Genomic DNA, 21,734 nt, shown 5'->3' on the forward strand with positions numbered 1-21,734 from the left:
CATGGGGGGCGGGGTTAATGCAGGGCCAAGCAGCCCCCTTTAAGTAATGTTGGCTCCCATAGACCTGGGACCACCATCATGTGCTCGGTGGGGACATTTACCGCCAGGAAAAATACTACAGGAGTCATGAAGCAGCCAGGCCAATTATCATGGCTTTGTGACTCCTGTAGTAATTGTTTTCCTCTGGAAAAATATCACAGTTTTGTAAATGAGCCCCTTAGTTTGCAAGCCCTCTGGGAATAGGGAAATACCAACAGTGCCTGAATGTTCCTCGCACCTTGAGCTACTAATGAAAAGGCACGAGCTAAAAAATAAACAAACAAGAACCAGCGAGAGAGAATTGCTCTTCTTACTGTCCTGTCTGCTGCTAGTTACCATGGTGTTATTGAAGCACTCGAGGCACTGGTCCTGGGCTCCCAGTCCAGCACAGTTACTATGCTTATTGCACTGACACTCCACCGAGCAGTTCTGCCCCACGTATCCAAAGTGGCACTGGCACCGGTCTGGCTCTATGCAGGTTCCATTCACGCAGCCTTGGTCACACACTGGCCGGCACAGCCCCGTCGCACTGCGAAATAAGGGGGAACATACAGCAAGAGTCACAATGTGCACACTCGAGATGTATCCCTGTCACACACTCACTTGTTAAGGGTGCGTGTTCACTACCCAGACAAAATCAGGTTGCACTCAGAAACACAAAACGTCGAATGTGTCAGCACATAAGGACCCAACTGTTCCACCCAGTTTGCAAATTTGTTTCTGCCTGCTGATCCTCCTCCCCTTACCCTGCCTCAAAGCTTTTTGTATCTGCCCCTAGCACATTTGAAGAATATCACTGTTTCCATGCCTACCATTTCCAGTGGAAGTCTGTTCCAAATGTCCTCTACCCTCTCAGTGGAAAAATAATTTTTTCAGATTTCTTTTCAGCCTTCTCCCTCCAGCTTCATGAGAGAGTAATTTTGATTCTATAGAACAATCTCCTTTTCTGTTAACTCCACAGCAGTATAGACAGACAGCATTGTTCTTTCAGCCAGCACAATACCTTCAATATCACTCAAAGCTGTCATCAAAGTTTTGCCTCCTATTCCACCTCCTCTGCCCCTCAGATCTCCTTCTAGGTCTACAATTTCACAGAAGTAAGATCGACAACTAGGCACAAACTCAAAAGAAGATGACAATTCAAATTCCATTTTGCTATCCTAAATACAGATCTTACCACCTTCCACCTATAAGATTACAGCAACTTGGACAATGAACCTACAAACTGGTAAATGTGGTGTATTTGGATTTTCAGAAGGTGTCTGACAAAGTCCCGCATGAGAGGCTTCTAAGAAAACTAAAAAATCATGGGATAGGAGGCGATGTCCTTTCGTGGATTACAAACTGGTTAAAAGACAGGAAACAGAGAGTAGGATTAAATGGTCTGTTTCACAGTGGGGAAAAAGGTAAACAGTGGAGTGCCTCAGGGATCTGTACTTGGACCGGTGCTTTTTAATATATTTATAAATGATCTGGAAAGGGGTACGGCGAGTGAGGTGATCAAATTTGTGGATTACATAAAATTATGCAGGGTAGTTAAATCTCAAGTGGATTGTGATAAACTGCAGGAGGAACTTGTGAGACTGGAAGATTGGGCGTTCAAATGGCAGATGAAATTTAACATGGAGAAGACCAAGGTGATGCATATAGTACACCTGGGGGAATTCTGTGCAAAACAATTTAAAATTCTGAGCACAAAAACAAAACTTTAGATTGGTCAAAAATAACACAATTTACATGACAGTCTTTAAGTAATTACATTTTAAATTAATACAGAAAAAAGTTATTTCTTAGAGATGCAGAATTTTAAATATTTTGAGCAGAATTTCCCTAGAAATTCACTGTAAGAGTTTCCTTCCACTCGCTCTCCTTACTCCCCTGGCCACTTTGCCCTCTCAGGCCTCAACTCCTCCAACCTGCCAGTATCTCTCCCCTCCACTCTATCGCCAGTCCCAGAGTTTGACCCCGTTCTCAGTACTGCCCCTCACACAGGCTCCCTCTGTCCCTCCCTCTCTCAAACACATGCTCCCTCTCTCCTCATACAGGCTCCCTCACTCTTTCGCACAAACACATCCCTTCATACAGGGTCCCTCTCTCTTGCATACCCACCCACACAAGCTCCCTTTCTCTCTCACACATACATCCTCACACAGGCTACCTATGTCTCTCTCTCACGCACCCCTTCACACAGGCTCTGTCTAACACATACACAATCCCTTCACACAGGCCAGCACCCTCATAAACACACGATCCCTTTTTCATACACACGAGCTCCCAATCTCTCCTTCACAATCTCCTCATAAAGGCTCCCTCTCTCTGACCCCCACACTCAAGCATCCCCCCCCCCCCCGCTCTCACCTCCCATGCTCTCACAACTTCCTGCTCACCCCCCTGCTATCTCTCTCATCCTCCCCTCCCCTTTCTCACACCCCTCTCCCTCTCATCTAACACACACATATTCACTCTCACCGGGGCCTCCATCTTTGCCGCAATCGGAGCACACTCTGTTCACGGCACATGGGGGCCTTCATCTTCGCACACTCCGTTTACGGCATGCAGGGTCTCCTCTGCCATTTTCTCCACAGAATTTGGCAATTCTGCACGGGGGCGGGGGATTCTGTGCTCCGCAGTAGCGCAGAATTTCCCCAGGACTAATATAGGGAAAAATACCCCATGCTATAGTTACATGATTTTAGGTTCCATATTAGGAGTTACCACCCAGGAAAAAGATCTAGGCGTCATAGTGGATAACACATTGAAATTGTCGGTTCAGTGTGCTGCGGCAGTCAAAAAAGCAAACAGAATGTTGGGAATTATTAGGAAGGGAATGGTTAATAAAACGGAAAATGTCATAATGCCTCTGTATCGCTCCATGGTGAGACCGCACCTTGAATACTGTGTACAATTCTGGTCGCCGCATCTCAAAAAAGATATAATTGCGATGGAGAAGGTACAGAGAAGGGCTACCAAAATGATAAGGGGAATGGAACAACTCCCCTATGAGGAAAGACTAAAGAGGTTAGGACTTGGAGAAGAGACGACTGAGGGGGGATATGATAGAGGTGTTTAAAATCATGAGAGGTCTAGAATGGGTAGATGTGAATCGGTTATTTACTCTTTCGGATAGTAGAAAGACTAGGGGGGTACTCCATGAAGTTAGCAAGTAGCTCATTTAAAACAAATCAGAGAAAATTCTTTTTCACTCAGCGCATTATTAAGCGCTGGAATTCATTGCCAGAGGATGTGGTTATGGCAGTTAGTGTAACTGGGTTTAAAAAAAGTTTGAATAAGTTCCTAGATGAGAAGCTCATAATTTTCTATTAATCAATAAGGAACAGTAGCTTAGGATCTATTTAATATTTGGGTACTTGCCAGGTACTTGTGTCTTGGATTGGCCATTACTGGAAACAGGATGCTGGGCTTGATGGACCCTTGGTTTAACCCAATATGACATGTCTTATGTTCACTCTATTGAACTGCAACAGTTTTAGAGGAAATGAGATCACTGATCAGGTTCAGTCTGGACTGATGTGGCATTAACAAACAACTGACTAAAATTCCTCTTTTGTTACATTCACAGTTAGTCTGGACTGACAGAGATCCACCACAGCAGTACTTTACAGACTCTTCTCCACAGAAGACCACTTATCTATTCTGTAACTCCCAGAGAACATATGTGGAGGAGTCCATGTTACCACCTTATAGATGTCAACCACTGAAGCTCCCACTCTCAGATAACGATACAGATCCTGCCCTTGTCAAATGAGCTTTAACTACGTCTAGAATAGATATTTTCTCTGCTTAATGGGTCACAGATATACAGTTCCTTATCCACATTCCTATCGTTGATTACACATCGGTTACCTTCTGTTTCCCCAAATTAAAAAAGCAAATCTCTTACTAACTTTCTAAAATCATTATGTTCTGCCCATTCACAAACTTTAATACTCTTCACATCTCCACTTTGCAGCCTTTTGTCTTTCTCAGTTTGGTATTCTGGACACAATGGGGTTTAGACACCTAGTTTTGGAGTTGGGCTCCTAAAATGACCCTCTAGAAAATGTATTAAGGATAACTCCCTAAATTTAGGATTCTAGTTTCATAAGGGTCCTAAATTTAGGCATCTAAAAAATGGGTGGCTACAGGAGCACAATTAGGCTGGGGAGACAGAGTTAAGAGCTTAGCACTGATTTTCAAAACTAGGCATCTAATTTAGGAGCCCAAGTTTAGGTGCTCAGTGTTTTCTGAATATTAGCCCAGTGTAGACAATACAATCTCCTGATTAAATATGAAACGGCAAGTTAATCATTAGTATAAAACCTGGAACCATTCCCTAAGACAACCTGTTTCTTGAAAGAACTGAGTAAGAGGACTGACGGTCCACAGGACTTGTATTTCACATGCTCATCTTGCTGAAACGACCTAAACCAGAAAAGCGCTTAGAGGTCCATATTCAGAAAGCCAGCGAGCAAATAAGTTATCCGGCTAAAGTGAGTGGGATAATCATCCCGCTGAATTTACTAGCATAAACGTATCTAGCTACATATCGCTAGATAACTTTATAACCAACCCAGATATGTTTTAATACAACCAGTTAGGTTTTACAGTTATCTGGCCTTATGTGGCTGAATATAGAAACATATAGAAACATAGAAATGACGGCAGAAGAAGACCAAACGGCCCATCCAGTCTGCCCAGCAAGCTTCACATTTTTTTTCTCATACTTATCTGTTTCTCTTAGCTCTTTGGTTCTATTTCCCTTCCACCCCCACCATTAATGTAGAGAGCAGTGATGGAGCTGCAACCAAGTGAAATATCAAGCTTGATTAGTTATGGGTAGTAGGGGAAGTAACCGCCGCAATAAGCAAGCTACACCCATGCTTATTTGTTTTACCCAGACTGTGTTATTCAGCCCTTATTGGTTGTTTTTCTTCTCCCCTGCCGTTGAAGCAGGGAGCTATGCTGGATATGCGTGTAGTATCAGTTTTTCTTCTCCCCTGCCGTTGAAGCAGGATATGCATTGAAAGTGAAGTATCAGGCTTATTTGGTTTGGGGTAGTAACCGCCGTAACAAGCCAGCTACTCCCCGCTTTGTGAGTGCGAATCCTTTTTTCTTCTCCCCTGCTGTTGAAGCAGAGAGCTATGCTGGATATGCGTGAAGTATCAGTTTTTCTTCTCCCCTGCCGTTGAAGCAGAGAGCTATGCTGGATATGCGTGAAGTATCAGTTTTTCTTCTCCCCTGCCGTTGAAGCAGAGAGCTATGCTGGATATGCGTGAAGTATCAGTTTTTCTTCTCCCCTGCCATTGAAGCAGAGAGCTATGCTGGATATGCATTGAAAGTGAAGTATCAGGCTTATTTGGTTTGGGGTAGTAACCGCCGTAACAAGCCAGCTACTTCCCACTTTGTGAGTGCGAATCCTTTTTTCCACATTTCCTCTTGCTGTTGTAGCTTAGAGCGATGTTGGAGTCACAGTAACCATATCTATGTTTATTGAATAAGGGTATTATCTCCAGGCAGTAGCCGTCATTCTGGCGAGCCACCCACTCTTTATTGACGGCCTCTTGATTTTATGGATCCACAGTGTTTATCCCATGCCCCTTTGAAGTCCTTCACAGTTCTGGTCTTCACCACTTCCTTCAGAAGGGCATTCCAGGCATCCACCACCCTCTCCGTGAAGAAATACTTCCTGACATTGGTTCTGAATCTTCCTCCCTGGAGCTTCAAATCGTGACCCCTGGTTCTGCTGATTTTTTTCCTATGGAAAAGGTTTGTCGTTGTCTTTGGATCATTAAAACCTTTCAAGTATCTGAAAGTCTGTATCATATCACCTCTGCTCCTCCTTTCCTCCAGGGTGTACATATTTAGATTCTTCAATCTCTCCTCATAACCCACCACTTAACCGGATATCTTCAGAGATACCTGGGTAAATGTTGCGTTTGTGCCTGTTCTTGCCCTCGCTCCACCCTCTCTACCTCTGAGGCGACTCCCTTCGGGTCTGATGGACAGATACTACCACGGCTTCTCTTCACCTTTTCTTCCCAGAGTCTCTGGGCTGGCCTGACGCTGTGGATCCGCTATGTTCCTGATGACGTAGGGCGCGCGCTCCGAAGTCTATACCAGCAAGGGCGCGAACCTCGGGGGCGTCCCCCCATAGTGATGTCATCTACTTCCTACATAAAAAGTCTTTGCTTACGCTTACAAATCGAGTTAGCAAGGGATTGATTGCGGGGATCATTCCGACCCGCTTCATTCTCCACTGCTCTGCCTCTTCAAACTTACCAGGGGTACCCGCTCCTCGGGGGCCCCGCTCTCTCCTCTTGTTTTCAGATTGCTAAGATGGGATCCGGTACTCGCTCCTCGAGGGCCTACGTCCCTGAACGCTCAGAAGACTCCCTACTGCCTGGAAGCGATCGCAGACGTGAACATTGTGAGTCTCCTTTCCAGTTGCATATAGGAACCGGTACTTGCTCCTCGAGGGCCCATGTTCCTAGAACTCTGAAGACTCTCTTCTGTCTAAGATGCTATCGCAGGTATGGACAGGGGCAGATTGAGGGAAAATAGTGGCCTGGGGGATTTTTCTCCATACTGGCCCATGGGGACCCAATTACATATACAATATAATTTATATATATAATTTCCATATATATGTACACACCCCTATATTTCGGCATGGTCCTCCCTTATCAACACAGTATTTGTCAAAACTCAAAGAATAATAACCCCACCTATGAAAAAGAATACCACAAATATTACACCAGAATCTAAAATATCAATACATCTCCTATCAGGAAAACAGAACAGGCTAAGCTACTACAGATCCCTACAGAGAAACCACATGCTAAAAGAATGCTTCATCTCAGTCTTTGCATGCAGAACACAAACCCTCACCAAATACAGAATAAAGCCACATAAAGTATAAATAGAAATGCGCAGACAAAAACTACACTGTAAAATGTATCATGCCAGACTCTATATAGTGCAACAATGGAAAAACAAAAATGTCACCATTCTTCATGAAGCAATCAATAAAATCAAGATATATAAATCATGAATCATAATTATAAAATCATACTAATAAAATAATTTCAAAACAGCTGATGAATAGCATATCCAATAATTAAAGACTCAAGCAAATTTTGAAACCTTTACCAAACACCAATAAAATATTTCAAAGAGCAGACACATCCCATACTACCCAATAATTAAAATGGTAGTCAGTCAAGAAAAATGAACTTAAAAAGCCACTTTTACTTACCCTCTCCAGCAGTTCTCCTACCTCTTTCCCTTGCAGGCCACACCAGAAACAGCTGTAGCTGTTGAAGCTGTCCTCATGGTCCTCTTCCTTAGGGACCACAACCAGTCTCTTCTCTCTCTCTCTCTCTCTCTCACACACACACACCAGTCACACCTTCAAGACCAGTTTCTGTCTCTCACACACCAATCATCTCCCCAACCAGTATCTCTCTCTCTCACATACACAAGCACACACATACCACTAGTCATCTCCCTGATCAGTCTCACACATACACACATTGCCTCTCTGGCCAGTCTCTCTCAATCACACAATGCTCTCGCTCCCCTTACTTACACACAGGATTTCAATCACACACATGCTCTCTCTATTTCACTTACACACAAGCTCTCACACACATGTTCTATCTCAATTACATACAGGCTCAATCACACACATGCCCTCTCTTGCACAGCCACAAGCCAGCCAAAAACATGCTCCATCTCTCTCTCGCACACACGCGACTCACACAAGCACACTCCCTGACTCACATATACACCACACACTCAGAAGCACCCTTCCTTTCTCACACACACACAAACACACACAGAAGCACCATTCCTTTCTCACACACACACACACACACACACCATTCCTTTCTCACACACACACACAAACACATACAGAAGCACCATTCCTTTCTCACACACACATACACACACACAAAGCACCATTCCTTTCTCACACACACACACCATTCCTTTCTCACACACACACACACACAAGCACCATTCCTTTCTCTCACACACACACACACAAGCACCACCATTCCTTTCTCACACACACACACACACACAAGCACCATTCCTTTCTCACACATATACAAGCACCATTCCTTTCTCTCTCACACACACACACACACACAGAAGCACCATTCCTTTCACACACACACACAAGCACCATTCTTTTCTCACACACACACACACAAGCACCATTCCTTTCTCACACACAAGCACCATTCCTTTCTCTCTCACACACACACACACAAGCACCATTCCTTTCTCTCACTCACACACACACACACACACACACACACACACACACACAGAGAAGCACCATTCCTTTCTTACACAAACACACACAGAAGCACCATTCCTTTCTCACACACACACACACACACAGAAGCACCATTCCTTTCTCACGCAAACACACACAGAAGCACTCTGCCGATCTAAGGCCCCCAGCTGAACAGCTGGTCTCCAGCGGCGGCTAGCAGCACCGGTGTTCACTTCTTTGGCCCCCGTCGGCGCCCATCTTCATTTTTTCGCCCCCACCGGCCACGATTTTTATTTCTTCGGCCCCCGCCGCTTGGTCTCCAGTGGGGGCTGCCTGGGCGGCGCCCATCTTCATTTTTTCGGCACTCGCAGACTTGGTCTCCCGCAGGGGCTGTCTGGGAGGCGCCGGGACGGCCCATCTTCTTTTCTTCAGCCTCCACTGGCCACGATTTTTATTTCTTCGGCCCCCGCCGCTTGGTCTCCAGCGGGGGCTGGCTAGGCGGCGCCCATTTTCATTTTTTCGGCCCTCGCGGGCTTGGTCTCCCGCAGGGGCTGTCTGGGAGGCGTCGGCCCATCTTCTTTTCTTCGGCCTCCGCCGGCCTCGATTTTAATTTCTCCGGCGGGGGCTGGCTGGGTACAAGAGACGATCAGCCACATGGTCGCAAGAGGCTGCAAGAGACGATTAGCCACGCAGTCGAGACCACGTGACCAGCTAGACCGGCCCACCGGGGGAAACCCGATTGTGAGTTCTTATTACAGTCTGCCTAGAAACCATTACAGAGATAATTAACTGTGAGTTACCATTGCTCTCTCAGAGCTGTTCCTGGAACCAGGTACTCGCTCCTCGAGGGCCTAACTCTCTCCAGCTACTGAGCTTTATTAATATCTATGTGAGTGTATCATCTACTCTGGTTGTGTATCCAGCATACCCTGTCTATTCACTATCTATGAGTCTTTCTCTACAGCTCAGCTAACCCAGAGATTGCAGTTCTAGGATCTGAGGGACTTCAGCCCTGCCGGGCACATCAGCTCACTACTGCCACCTCTGGTGGTTCTACTTCCTGTCTAATAAAGAACTATCTGTGTTTGTCTCCATACTCCAGCCTAGCCGGTGGTCCCTCTCTTGATATCCTCTTGAGGGCGCTGTCATCTGCCATCGACCCAAGGATTCACCATTCTACATTAGAGTGCTCATCTCGCACACGTCAAGAGCTTAGTACAACAAACTGCTACCTTGCAGTCTACCCTCAACTGTTGCTAACATCGTCTTCCTCAGGAACTGTATCATAACCATTTGCTACTTCTTAGCAGGAACCATACAGAGGGCCTACACCTCCCTTCAGGGAGACTCTCGTATATCAGGTTGCCACTCTGTGCGGAGATTCATAACAGATACTATTTCCTCCTCTCTGGAAGAACAGATCTTAGATGGTTGCTGACCTCTCCTCTCTGGGGAGCAACTCCATAGCACCTTCTATTACAGACTGCTACGCAGCAGCCCTAACCTATAAAGGAAAATTAGTTTCTTACCTGATAATTTTCGTTCCTGTAGTACCAAGAATCAGTCCAGGACACCTGGGTTGTGACTCCACACCAGTAGATGGAGACAGAGCAAGATCTGTCGGACTCAGTCATATATGACAATGTGCCAGTCACAGCCCCTCAGTCTTACGCAATGTCAAAGTAGAAAAAACCCCAACCAGGAAAAACTAGCTAGGAAAACCTTACTTGAACGGGGAACGAATCAAAACCCCCTCTGGAACAGAACTCCCCAACCGGGAGAGCGAAACAATCAATCAGGTTAGGTAAACAAACAATGAGCGGACTCTCCATTACTTCAGCACAGCAATGCGGGCGGGATCCTGAACTGATCCTTGGTACTACAGGAAAGAAAATTATCAGGTAAGAAACTAATTTTCCTTTCCCTGTACGTACCAGGATCAGTCCATGACACCTGGGATGTACCAGAGCCAACTTACCGAGGGTGGGAAGCAGAGAGTCCCGCTCGGAGTACCCTCTCTCCAAAACCCCCGGCCTCAGCAGCCTGAACATCCAACCGGTAATGTCTAATGAAGGTATGTAATGACTTCCAGGTAGCCGCCCTGCAAATCTCTTGAGGCGACACCTGCGAAGATTCCACCCAAGACGCCGTGTGAGACCGTGTCGAGTGAGCCCCGAGGCCCACGGGAACCGGTTTTCCCCGCACGAGGTACGCCGAACCAATGGCCTCTTTTAGCCAACGGGCAATCGTCGTGCGGGACGCTGCGGCACCTTTCTTTGGACCAGAGAATAGAACAAACAGATGATCTGTCACCCGAAACAGATTAGTGACCTCTAGATAGCGAGGGACCTCCGCACATCAAGCTTCCTTAATTCCCTCTTTTTAGGGTCAGAAGACTCCCCGACAGCGAAAGCGGGCAGCTCAACTGTTTGGTTTAAATGAAATGCCGACACAACTTTAGGCAGAAAGGAAGGAACTGTCCGCAAGGAAACTCCCGAGTCGGAAATGCGCAAGAACTGCTCCCTACAGGACAGGGCCTGCAACTCCGAAACACGTCGTGCCAAGGAAATCGCCACCAGGAATACGGTCTTTAGCGTGAGATCTTTAATAGTCTAGCGCTTCAAAGGCTCAAACGGCGCCGAGCATAAGGAGGAGAGAACCCAATTGAGGTTCCAGGACAGGCAAGGATGACGCAATGGAGGACGGAGATGCTTTGCCCCCCGAAGAAAACGGGAGATATCCAGGTGTAGAGCCAGAGAGGATCCCCGAACCTTACCTCGCAAACAACCAAGCGCCACCACCTGGACTCGTAGGGAACTGCACGCTAGCCCTTTGGCAAGACCGGCCTGGAGAAACGCCAGGATATCGGGAACAGAGGCAGAAGTAGGATCTAATCCCCGCTTCACGCACCATTCCTCAAAAATCACCCAGACTCTGACATACGCCAGGGACGTAGACTGCTTCCTGGACCTCAACAGCGTGGCTACCACCGCGTCTGAGTAACCTTTTCTCTTCAACCGATTCCTCTCAAAAGCCATGCCGCGAGACAAAAGTGATCCGCATCCTCCAAACAGACGGGGCCCTGGCGGAGGAGCCACGCAAATCCCTGAAGCCGAAGGGGAGTATCCACCGACAACTGAATGAGGTCTGCAAACATCGGACGCCGCGGCCACTCTGGTGCCACCAGAATCACGGTGGACGGGTGCAACTCTATGCGCCGAAGAATCTTGCCTATCATCGGCCACGGGGGAAACACGTACAGCAACACATCCGTCAGCCAAGGCAGCACCAACGTGTCGACGCCCTCGGCTCCTCTCTCTCGACTGTAAAATCACGGGGCCTTCGCGTTGTGCCACGTGGCCATCAGATCCATGTGAGGCACCCCCCACTTCTCACAGATGAGGAGAAACGCCTCGTCCGCCAGCTCCCACTCCCCGGGGTCCAGGTGATGACGGCTGAGAAAATCCACCTGGATGTTGTCGACCCCGGCAATGTGAGACGCTGCGATGTTGCTGAGATGTTGTTCTGACCAGGCCATCAAGAGCTGCGCCTCCTCCGCGACCAGCGGACTTCTCGTCCCGCCTTGACGATTGATGTAGGCTACGGTGGTCGCGTTGTCCGACAACACTCGGACCGCTTTCCCCCTCACCAGCAGCAGGAAGGACTGCAGTGCCAGGCGAGCCGCTCTGGTCTCTAGCCGGTTGATAGACCACTGCGCTTGAGTCTCTGACCATAGGCCTTGTACCGACTTGCCTAGGCAAACTGCTCCCCAGCCGGAGAGACTGGCATCCGTGGTCACCACCGTCCAGTTGGGCACTAGCAGGGACACTCCACAGGTCAGATGATTCGAATCCAGCCACCATTCCAGGCTGGACCTCGCCTGGACCGTGAGTGGAAGCGGCAGATGGAACTCTTCCGATACCGGCTTCCAGCGGGATAGTAAGGACGACTGTAATGGTCGTAGATGGGCGAACGCCCAGGGAACCAACGCGAGCGTTGACGCCATAGAACCCAGAACCATCAGATAATCGCAGACTCGCGGAAGTCGAAGAGACAATAACCGCCTCACTTGAGACTGCAGTTTGCGCACCCGTTCCTGGGATAGGAACACCTTGCCCCGTTTCGTGTCGAATAAGGCTCCAAGGTACTCCAAGGACTGGGTGGGCACCAGTTGACTCTTGCTGAAGTTGACAACCCAGCCTAGAGACTGCAAGAGCTGCAGGACCCTGGCCACTGCCAGACGACACTGACTTTCGGACTTTGCCCGAATCAACCAATCGTCCAAGTAAGGGTGAACCAGGAATCCTTCCCGGCGGAGTTGCACCGCAACCACTACCATCACCTTCGTGAAAGTACGAGGGGCCGTTGCGAGACCAAAACGGAGCGCCCGGAACTGGTAATGCCTTCCCAGGATGCAGAACCTGAGGAACCGTTGAAACGATGGCTGAATGCCCACGTGTAGGTACGCCTCCGTGAGATCCAGGGAGGCCAGGAATTCGCCTGGTCGTACCGAGGTAATTACCGATCGAATCGTCTCCATTTTGAAGTGAGGGACGCGAAGGCATCGGTTTACCCCTTTCAGATCCAAAATTGGTCTTGACGTGCCGTCTTTCTTTGGAACGATGAAGTAAATGGAGTAACGGCCTTTGCCTTGCTGATCGGCCGGGACGGGGGCAATAGCTCCCAAGCTTTCCAAGCACCGGATGGTTCCTAGCACTGCCGCCCTCTTCTCGGGAGCCTTGCAGGGCGACACCAGAAACTTGTCTGATGGGGTGTAAGCAAAATCTAATGCGTAGCCGTGTCTTATCACGTTGAGGACCCACTGGTCCGACGTTACGCTGGCCCATTCCTCGAAAAACAACGTCAACTGCGCCCCGACGTTTGGGACAACGGTCTGGAGCTGCCGCGAGGGATGGGCCGACCGCATCTCATTGCGAAGCTTTGGACCCCGCACCCGACGGGGTTCCCCCTTGTCTACCGAAACGTTTCCCACGAAAGGACTGCTGCCACTGGGAGGGCCGGGAGGAAGACGACCTATAGGAGGGGCCGGTAGACCTTTGGGGACGTGACTTCCTGGGACCACGAAAGCGGGACCTGCCAGGAAACGAGGACCGCAACCTGGATCTGTCCTCGGGCAGCTTAAAAGCCCTGTTCTCCCCCAGAGAAATCATTAAATCATCCAACTCCTTGCCAAATAACAACTTTCCCTTAAACGGCAGCGCCCCGAGGTGGGCCTTGGAGGATCCATCCGCCGCCCAGTTGCGCAGCCACAGGAGGCGGCATGCCGAGACGGCCGCCACCATGGATCTAGCCGACGTATGCAGAAGATCGTGGAGGGCATCTGCTCCATATGTTATTGCCGCCTCCAATCGATCCGCCTGTGATGCCTCCTCCGCTGACAGGTCAGCATTCGCCTGCAGGACCTGGGCCCAGCGCAGGCTAGCTCGCATAGCGAAATTGGTGCAGATGGCGGCCCGGACCCCCAGGGCTGACACTTCAAAAATCTTTTTAAGTTGCACCTCCAGCTTCCTATCCTCTATGTCCCTGAGAGCCGTAGCTCCCGTGACCGGGATCGTAGACCTCTTCGTCACCGCTGAAACCACCGCATCCACCTTCGGGAGCCGGAGAAGTTCCAGCGCATCCTCCGGAAGCGGGTAGAGCTTGTCCATGGCCTTGCTAACCTTCAGTCCTAACTCCGGAGTATCCCATTCCCTGAATAAGATATCCGTTGACGAAAAGTGAAAAGGAAAAGCAACTGCGGGCCCCATGAGCCCCTATAGAACCGGACCCATGTTTGCTTCTTGTCGAGCAACCACCGGCGGGGCCTCTATTCCCAGTTCCTGGAGAATGGACGGAATTAGTGGGGACAGTTCCTCCCTATGAAACAGGCGGACCACCTTGGGGTCATCCCCCTCAACAGCCTGCACACCTTTGCCCGTGCTGGGCTGGCCGGAACCGTCCGCTGCCGCCCCCTCGGCCCCCCTCGGAGGCTCCTCAGGGGAATGTGTCGACCTCCGATGAAGACTCGGTGTCCGATTCCTGCGGGGCGCCTCGTGGAGGCCGCTCCCCTCGAGATGGCTCCTGGGAGGATCCCGTGGTTTCTCTGGCTTTCCTTTTTCGTGGAGCGGCCTTCGGAGCTCCCCCCACGGAAACTTTCCCGTGGCTGCGTCTGCGGTGCTTATATTTAAGCACTTTGCGCAATAAAAGCGCAAAATCAGCCGAAAACGACCATGATCCCGACGAGCCGTCACTAGTATCCCCAGGGGACCTATCTCCCCCCGGGGCGTCCCCTCCCCCCCCCCGCAGGTCCCGGCTGCGGGGAAAGCGCGGGAGGCAAGCCAGAATCCCCAGCCGTTTCCCACGCGATTTCGTGGCCGGAGCTCAAAATGGCCGCCACTCCCGCGCTAAGTGGGAAGGGATCCTGGGGCCTTTCAGAGGAAGCACTACCACGCGGCGGCGATCGTGCGGCCCAGGATCGGCCCCCCCGACATGCCCCGGACGAACCCTCACCGCCCGGGACGCAGGCCGCACAAAGGCCCTCCCGCGAGAGACGCACGCACGCCGAGCCGCAGGCTCGGCAACTCGACCCCCGCAGCATGGCCCCGATCGCGAGGAAAAACAAAGCAATACAAAACAAAATGTTTTTTTTGGTTTTTTTTTAAACGATTTGTACCCTCCGGCAAGAGGCGCCCCCCCCCCCCCCCCCGAGAAAACCCCGAGCGGCGGCACGAAGCAACGGAGAGCCGGCAGAAAACAGAAACCTTTTTTTTTTTTTTTTTTTTAAAGCACTTGCCGCTGTCCTCGGTCCTGGAGCCCTGTTCCAGTGGGGGTGAGTGAACCGGGCTCCCCGGTGTCACCCCCGGCGCTGCCACTCGCACAGCCGGGTCCTCGACCCTGGCAGCGGCCTCGACCAGGGGGGGATGGTCCCCTCAGAACCTCCCAACCCCCCTGGGAGGCAGAGCGGACGGGACTTCTCTCAGCAACCAAAACAAAAACCAAATTTGAAACAGAAAAAAACTTAACCAAAACTCAAAGGACTGAACCCTGACTGACAACAAACACTCAGGGCCAGCAGGGGCTGTGACTGCACCTGCACCATCTACTGGAGACAGAGTAAGACTGAGGGGCTGTGACTGGCACATTGTCATATATGACTGAGTCCGACAGGTCTTGCTCTGTCTCCATCTACTGGTGCGGAGTCACAACCCAGGTGTCCTGGACTGATCCTGGTACGTACAGGGAACAGACTGTTAACTCCTAGCAGACACTCTATCAGATTGATAATTCCGCTTCCTGGTGGGGTAAGCCATAACAGATTGCTAACCCCTCTCTTCTACAGGAGTCAGATTACAACAGATTGCTAACTCCGCCCTCCTGGCGGGTAAATCACTAACAGTTTGCTAACTCCGCCCTCCAGGTGGGCGGATCGCTAACAGATTGCTAACTCCGCCCCCCAGGGAGAGTGATTGCTAACAGTAAAGTGGCATTATAAAGCGAAAAAAAAAATGCTATGTGGTCCTGTGACCAGATTCCCATCCCCCTCTCCCAATGAGACATAAATGGCCCTACTGGGCCATTTATGTCTCATTGGGAGAGGGTGGGAGGTTGCAGGTGGGAGCAGGGTGGGGGGATTCCCAGGAAATAGCCTGAGGCACAACAATTACCAAATTTTATCCTGCAATTTGACCATTCTGTCCACAGTAAGAAACATCTTGCCTACATTGGTCTCAAAATATGCCCCAGGTACTCCAACCTCTATGATGGTACCAATTTGCTTTTTGCTAAATTCATGATCCAACCCAGAGTCTACAACCTCCACAATATCCAATACACTGACTGTTTGCAGTCTTCTCAAGATTTGGCTTGAATAAGTCAGTCTCACAGTAGCACCTTGCATGTTTACCAAGATGATGGTGGTGGTATCTGCAGCTTTGCGCAGAAAAAGTGTTCTAGCGCATCCTTATTTAGATGACTGACTTATTTAAGCAAAAGGAGGTTGCAGAGGCCTGATCTAGATCCAGATCCAGATTCTGCAGCTTCAAAGGAGGATAGGGGAGAGGATCCCTTGTCAGACGTCCCAGAGGACAAGGGCAGGGATATGAACCCCTTAGCAGAAGGGGAAATCCTAGTTGTGGAAGGCAGTGATCCTAAAGTGGGCCATCTTTTTCACAAAGATGAGTTGCATACTAAGATTTCTCAGATCCTGAAGGAGCTAGATGTTAAAGAGGCTGTGGCATGAAGGGGAAGATCCCATCATGGAGGGGCTTGGGACAAGCCCAAAGGGAGTTGGAAGACTTTTCCCAGTAGGTAAAAGTTCCAAGAAGCGTGGTGATATTGGCCTGAAAAAGATTTCCTCTTCATAGTGGCAATTTCCGAACAAGGCACAGCCTTTTTAGGAAGGTCAGATAAAGGAGAGATACTATCTGACAATGAGAATATCTGTAAGAGATTTATTCAGTTCTATCAACAACTCTATTCCAAAAGGGCAGACATATCCCAAGAAGTAATCGACTCCTATTTGGGGGATATACAATTGCCTTATGCAGAAAGCGCACAACAGTTGTACCTAAATAAGCCAATAGCAGAAGAGGAAGTGCTCAAAGCCATCAAAAACTTAAAAGTAGTGAAATCCCCAGGCATAGATGGTTTCTCGGCTAGCTTCTATAAGGAACCTGAGTACAATAATTGCACGTCCACTGACAGCAGCCTTTAATAATCTGGGGGACGGCCGGATAGCAGAAGATGCAAATAGGGTAGGAGTCACTATCTTAGCAAAACCAGGCAGGGAAGTTACCCAGTGTGGATCCTATAGACCCATATCTTTAATAAATTTAGACCTAAAGCTATTGACAAAAATATTGGCTACTCGACTGAGTAGTATAGCAAATACATTGATACACCCAGATCAGACTGGGTTTGTCCCGGGCAGATTAGCAGCAGATAATGTACGGAGAGTGTTAGATTTAATTTGGCATGCACAGAACAACCAGCTGCCAATGGTACTGCTTACGATAGATGCGGAAAAGGTATTTGACCTTGTCCACTGGGATTACTTATTTTCAGTATTAAAGAAGATGGGCTTGGGAGGAAACTTTCTGACATGGATTAAGAAACTTTACACCAATCCAAGTGCATGTATAAAAGTGAATGGAGGATATTCGAAACCCTTTGCGACTGGAAAGGGGAACAAGACAGGGGTGTCCTCTCTCCCCACTTCTTTTAGTCAAAAAAGCTTTGTGCCTCAACAGCATAAACTCTGTTGAAAATGGTTCTTCCGGCTCAGTATCTCCTCCTAGAGAATCAAAAACCCCTTCTGAAGCCTCCACCACAAGAGACAATGTCGGAACTGAAACAGCTCCCTCCCCTGCAGCACAGAAACAGGAGCCAAAAATGGCTGCAACTCCCATGTTGCACAGCATCCCTAGCACACAGCCCGGCAGAAGTTAGTCAAGCCTCATGGTCCCCACAAGCAGCACATCTCCTCCTGCATTCTGCAGGTGCCGTACACCTAGGGCTTCCTGCACTGCTGAGGCTCTTCGCAGATGTCCCCTGCACTCACTACAACACAGACGCGAGCAGGAATATACCCGAGCCGCCCCACAGCACAAGTCTGCCTTCTTAATCTCGCTTCCCCCCCCCCCCCCCCCCCAAAAGCAAAACTTTGTGCTGTGATGCAGTCACTGAGACATGCAGAACGCTGTGGAGACTGACGGCCGTTTCAGCATTTTTTTTTTAATTCTTTTAAAGACACAGTACTCACCATAATAAAGGAGTTAAAAAAACAGAAGCCAACTATTTAATGAACATCTTGTCACAACAGGGAAGGAAGTCAAAGGGGGAAGGAAGTCAAAGGGAGAGAGAAGGGCAGGAAATGAGGGAGCCAGACCACTGGCTATCAAATTTCTCCACATGGATCAGGCAAAAACTATCCAGAAGCCACAACCCCCTGCTTGCCCGTGTTTATCAGGGGGATGATTCTGAACCTGGATCTCACACCCCTGGGAGATATTTAATCTTCTAACATGATTTCAGGTTTTGCACCTCTACCATCTGCCGTAGATAGAGAATACTGAGCATTGTGTTATGTAGCATCAGTACAGTAAAGCTTTTCTTCTCTGTCTCCATCTGCTGGTAAGGGAGAAAAACCCATTCATCTGGATTGATCTGGGGGATGATAAGAAATTGAACATTTCTATCATCTCACTCCTTTCCCACCTCTCTTCTAAAGAATGCATCTTTAGTCACTTACGTCTTTTCATTTAAGGGATAGTGCACAGACTAGCCACTATTTTGGTAGCCCTCCTCTGAATCCTCTCCACCTCTTCAATGCACTTTTTTAGATGTAGATTCCAGAACTGGGCATATTCTCAAGGTGGAGTCTCACCATAGACCCCATACAGAGGTAAAATTTAGGGTCACCAACAGTAAAAAAAAAAAATAAAAAAAAATAAATGCCAAACTATTCCCGTAGGTAAAACGTACAAGTGCTCTTCGTTCCAAGGTGGACAGTTTGAAAATTGCCCCAATAAGTTGCCTTTGGATTTCTGTACCCCGAAATGCAAACATTTGCTTTTCAATCTAAAGAAATGCAATTGACCATCCTTCCACCTCATCCATCCCCCTGGGACTGCAGATTTTCATCCCATCTACACACAGGTGCTCTTTCCCTTCTGGCCTTTCCACATTGTCACTTATAAATCAATGAAGAGTGCTGGACCCAGCAACAACCTCTGTGGCACCCTACTGGTCACATTCCCTTCACCAAAGAGGACCTGCATTAGCCATCTCTCTGAGTCTTACTGCTTAAAGGAAAATTAGTTTCTTACCTGATAATTTTCGTTCCTGTAGTACCAAGGATCAGTCCAGGACACCTGGGTTGTGACTCCGCACCAGTAGATGGAGACAGACTAAAACTTGTGGGCGGAGCCATATATGCCCCTGTGCCAGTCACAGCCCCTCAGTCATACGTAATGTCAAAGTAGAACACAACCAGAGAACTAAACTATCTATAAACCGCTAATAGAACGTGGAAAGAAACCCCCTCCTGGAAACGGACTCTCCAACCGAGAGAGCTAAACAAGCGGAACAGAATAATTCAGAACAAGAGCGGACTCTCCATTACTTCAGCGCAGCACTGCGGGCGGGATCCTGGACTGATCCTTGGTACTACAGGAACGAAAATTATCAGGTAAGAAACTAATTTTCCTTTCCCTGTACGTACCAGGATCAGTCCAGGACACCTGGGATGTACCAGAGCAAACCTAACGAGGGTGGGAAGCAGAGAGTCCCGCTCGGAGTACCCTCTCTCCAAACCCTCCGGAATTGGTAGCCCGGACATCCAACCGGTAATGCCTGATAAAGGTATGTAATGACTTCCAGGTAGCCGCCCTGCAAATCTCTTGAGGCGACACCTGCGAAGCTGCCGCCCAAGACGCCGCTTGAGGACGAGTCGAGTGAGCCCTAAGGCCCGCAGGAAGTGGTTTTCCCCCGTACCAAGTACGTCGACCCAATGTCCTCTTTGAGCCAACGGGCGATCGTTGTGCGTGACGCTGCGGCCCCTTTCTTTGGACCAGAGAACAGGACAAACAGATGATCTGTGACCCGAAACGGATTAGTGACCTCCAGATATCGAAGGAGGGATCTCCGCACGTCAAGCTTCCGTAAATCCCTTTCTTCTGGATCGGAGGACTCCCTTCCCGCGAAAGCGGGCAACTCCACCGATTGATTCACGTGAAAAAACGACACAACTTTCGGAAGAAAGGAGGGAACCGTCCGCAAAGAAACTCCGGAATCCGAACAACGCAAGAAAGGTTCCCTACAGGACAGGGCCTGTAACTCGGAAACACGCCGTGCCGAGGCAATCGCTACCAAGAACGCCGTTTTTTTTTTAAAGTGAGATCCTTAAGAGTTGCGCGTTTCAAGGGCTCAAACGGCGCCGTGCAGAGAGCGGAGAGAATCCAATTGAGGTTCCAAGCCGGACAAGGGAGACGCAATGGAGGGCGAAGGTGCTTAGCACCCCGAAGGAAACGAGAAATATCCGGATGAAGCGCCAGGGACGTACCACGGACCTTACCTCGTAAACAACCAAGCGCCGCTACTTGGACACGTAGAGAACTGCACGCCAGACCTTTGGCCAGACCTGCCTGGAGGAACGCCAGAATGTCGGAGACCGACGCCGAAATGGGGTCCACCCCACGCTGCACGCACCATTCCTCAAAGACCACCCAGACTCGGACATAAGCCAGAGACGTCGACTGTTTCCGGGAACGCAGCAACGTAGCCACCACCGCATCTGAGAAACCTTTTCTCTCCAGCCGCGTCCTCTCAAAGCCATGCCGCGAGACAGAAGCGATCCGCATCCTCCAAACAGACAGGGCCCTGACGGAGTAGGCCCGCCATTCCTTGGAGCCGAAGGGGAGCCGCTACCGCCAGCTGGACGAGGTCCGCAAACCACGGCCGGCGCGGCCACTCCGGTGCCACCAAGATCACATTGGCCGGGTGCAACTCTATGCGCCGTAGAATCTTGCCGATCATCGGCCACGGGGGAAAACACGTAAAGCAGCACATCCGTCGGCCAGGGAAGCACCAACGCGTCGACGCCTTCTGCCCCCCGTTCTCGACGTCGACTGTAAAATCGCGGGGCCTTCGCGTTGTGCCACGTGGCCATCAGATCCATGTGGGGCACACCCCACGTTTCGCAAATGAGCAGGAACGCTGCGTCCCCCAGCTCCCACTCTCCGGGATCTAGGCGCTGACGGCTGAGAAAATCCGCCTGCACGTTGTTGACTCCCGCAATGTGAGACGCTGCTATGTTGCTGAGATGCAGCTCCGACCAGGCCATCAAGCGCTGAGCCTCCTCCGCTACCTGGGGGCTCCTTGTCCCGCCCTGGCGGTTGAAGTATGCCACGGTGGTCGCATTGTCCGACAACACTCGGACTGCCCTTCCCCGCAGCAACGGCAGAAAAGCTTGCAGGGCCAGACGGACCGCTCTGGTCTCCGGGCGATTGATAGACCACTGGGCTTGTGACACTGACCATAGGCCTTGGACCGAGCTCCCTAGGCAGACCGCTCCCCAACCGGAGAGGCTTGCATCCGTGGTAACCACTATCCAATCGGGCACTAGAAGGGAGACTCCAGAAGACAGATGACTGGGATCCCGCCACCAGAGCAGGCTGGTCCTCTCCTCCGAGACCGGCTTCCAGCGGGACAGTAAGGACGACTGTAATGGTCGCAGATGAGCGAACGCCCAGGGCACCAGTGCTAGCGTTGAAGCCATAGACCCTAGGACCGTAAGGTAGTCGCAGACCCGCGGTTGGCGGAGAGACAATAAGCGCCTCACTTGAGATTGCAGTTTGCATACCCGGTTGTGCGACAGGAACACCTTGCCCTGTTTCGTGTCGAACACCGC

The 21,734-nt window shown here is 49.8% G+C and overlaps 1 protein-coding gene across 1 annotated transcript in view; it reads right to left on the reverse strand.

Annotated features, from left to right (window-relative positions):
* The window catches only part of MEGF8 (multiple EGF like domains 8), a 295,542-nt gene that overhangs the window by 52,192 nt on the left and 221,616 nt on the right, over positions 1 to 21,734 (reverse strand). Inside the window, 1 exon segment of the mRNA XM_029577448.1 lies at positions 376 to 568. Coding sequence (XP_029433308.1) covers positions 376 to 568 — 193 coding nt within the window.

This window comes from Rhinatrema bivittatum, chromosome 14 (assembly GCF_901001135.1).
Source record: "Rhinatrema bivittatum chromosome 14, aRhiBiv1.1, whole genome shotgun sequence".
Lineage (NCBI taxonomy): Eukaryota > Metazoa > Chordata > Amphibia > Gymnophiona > Rhinatrematidae > Rhinatrema > Rhinatrema bivittatum.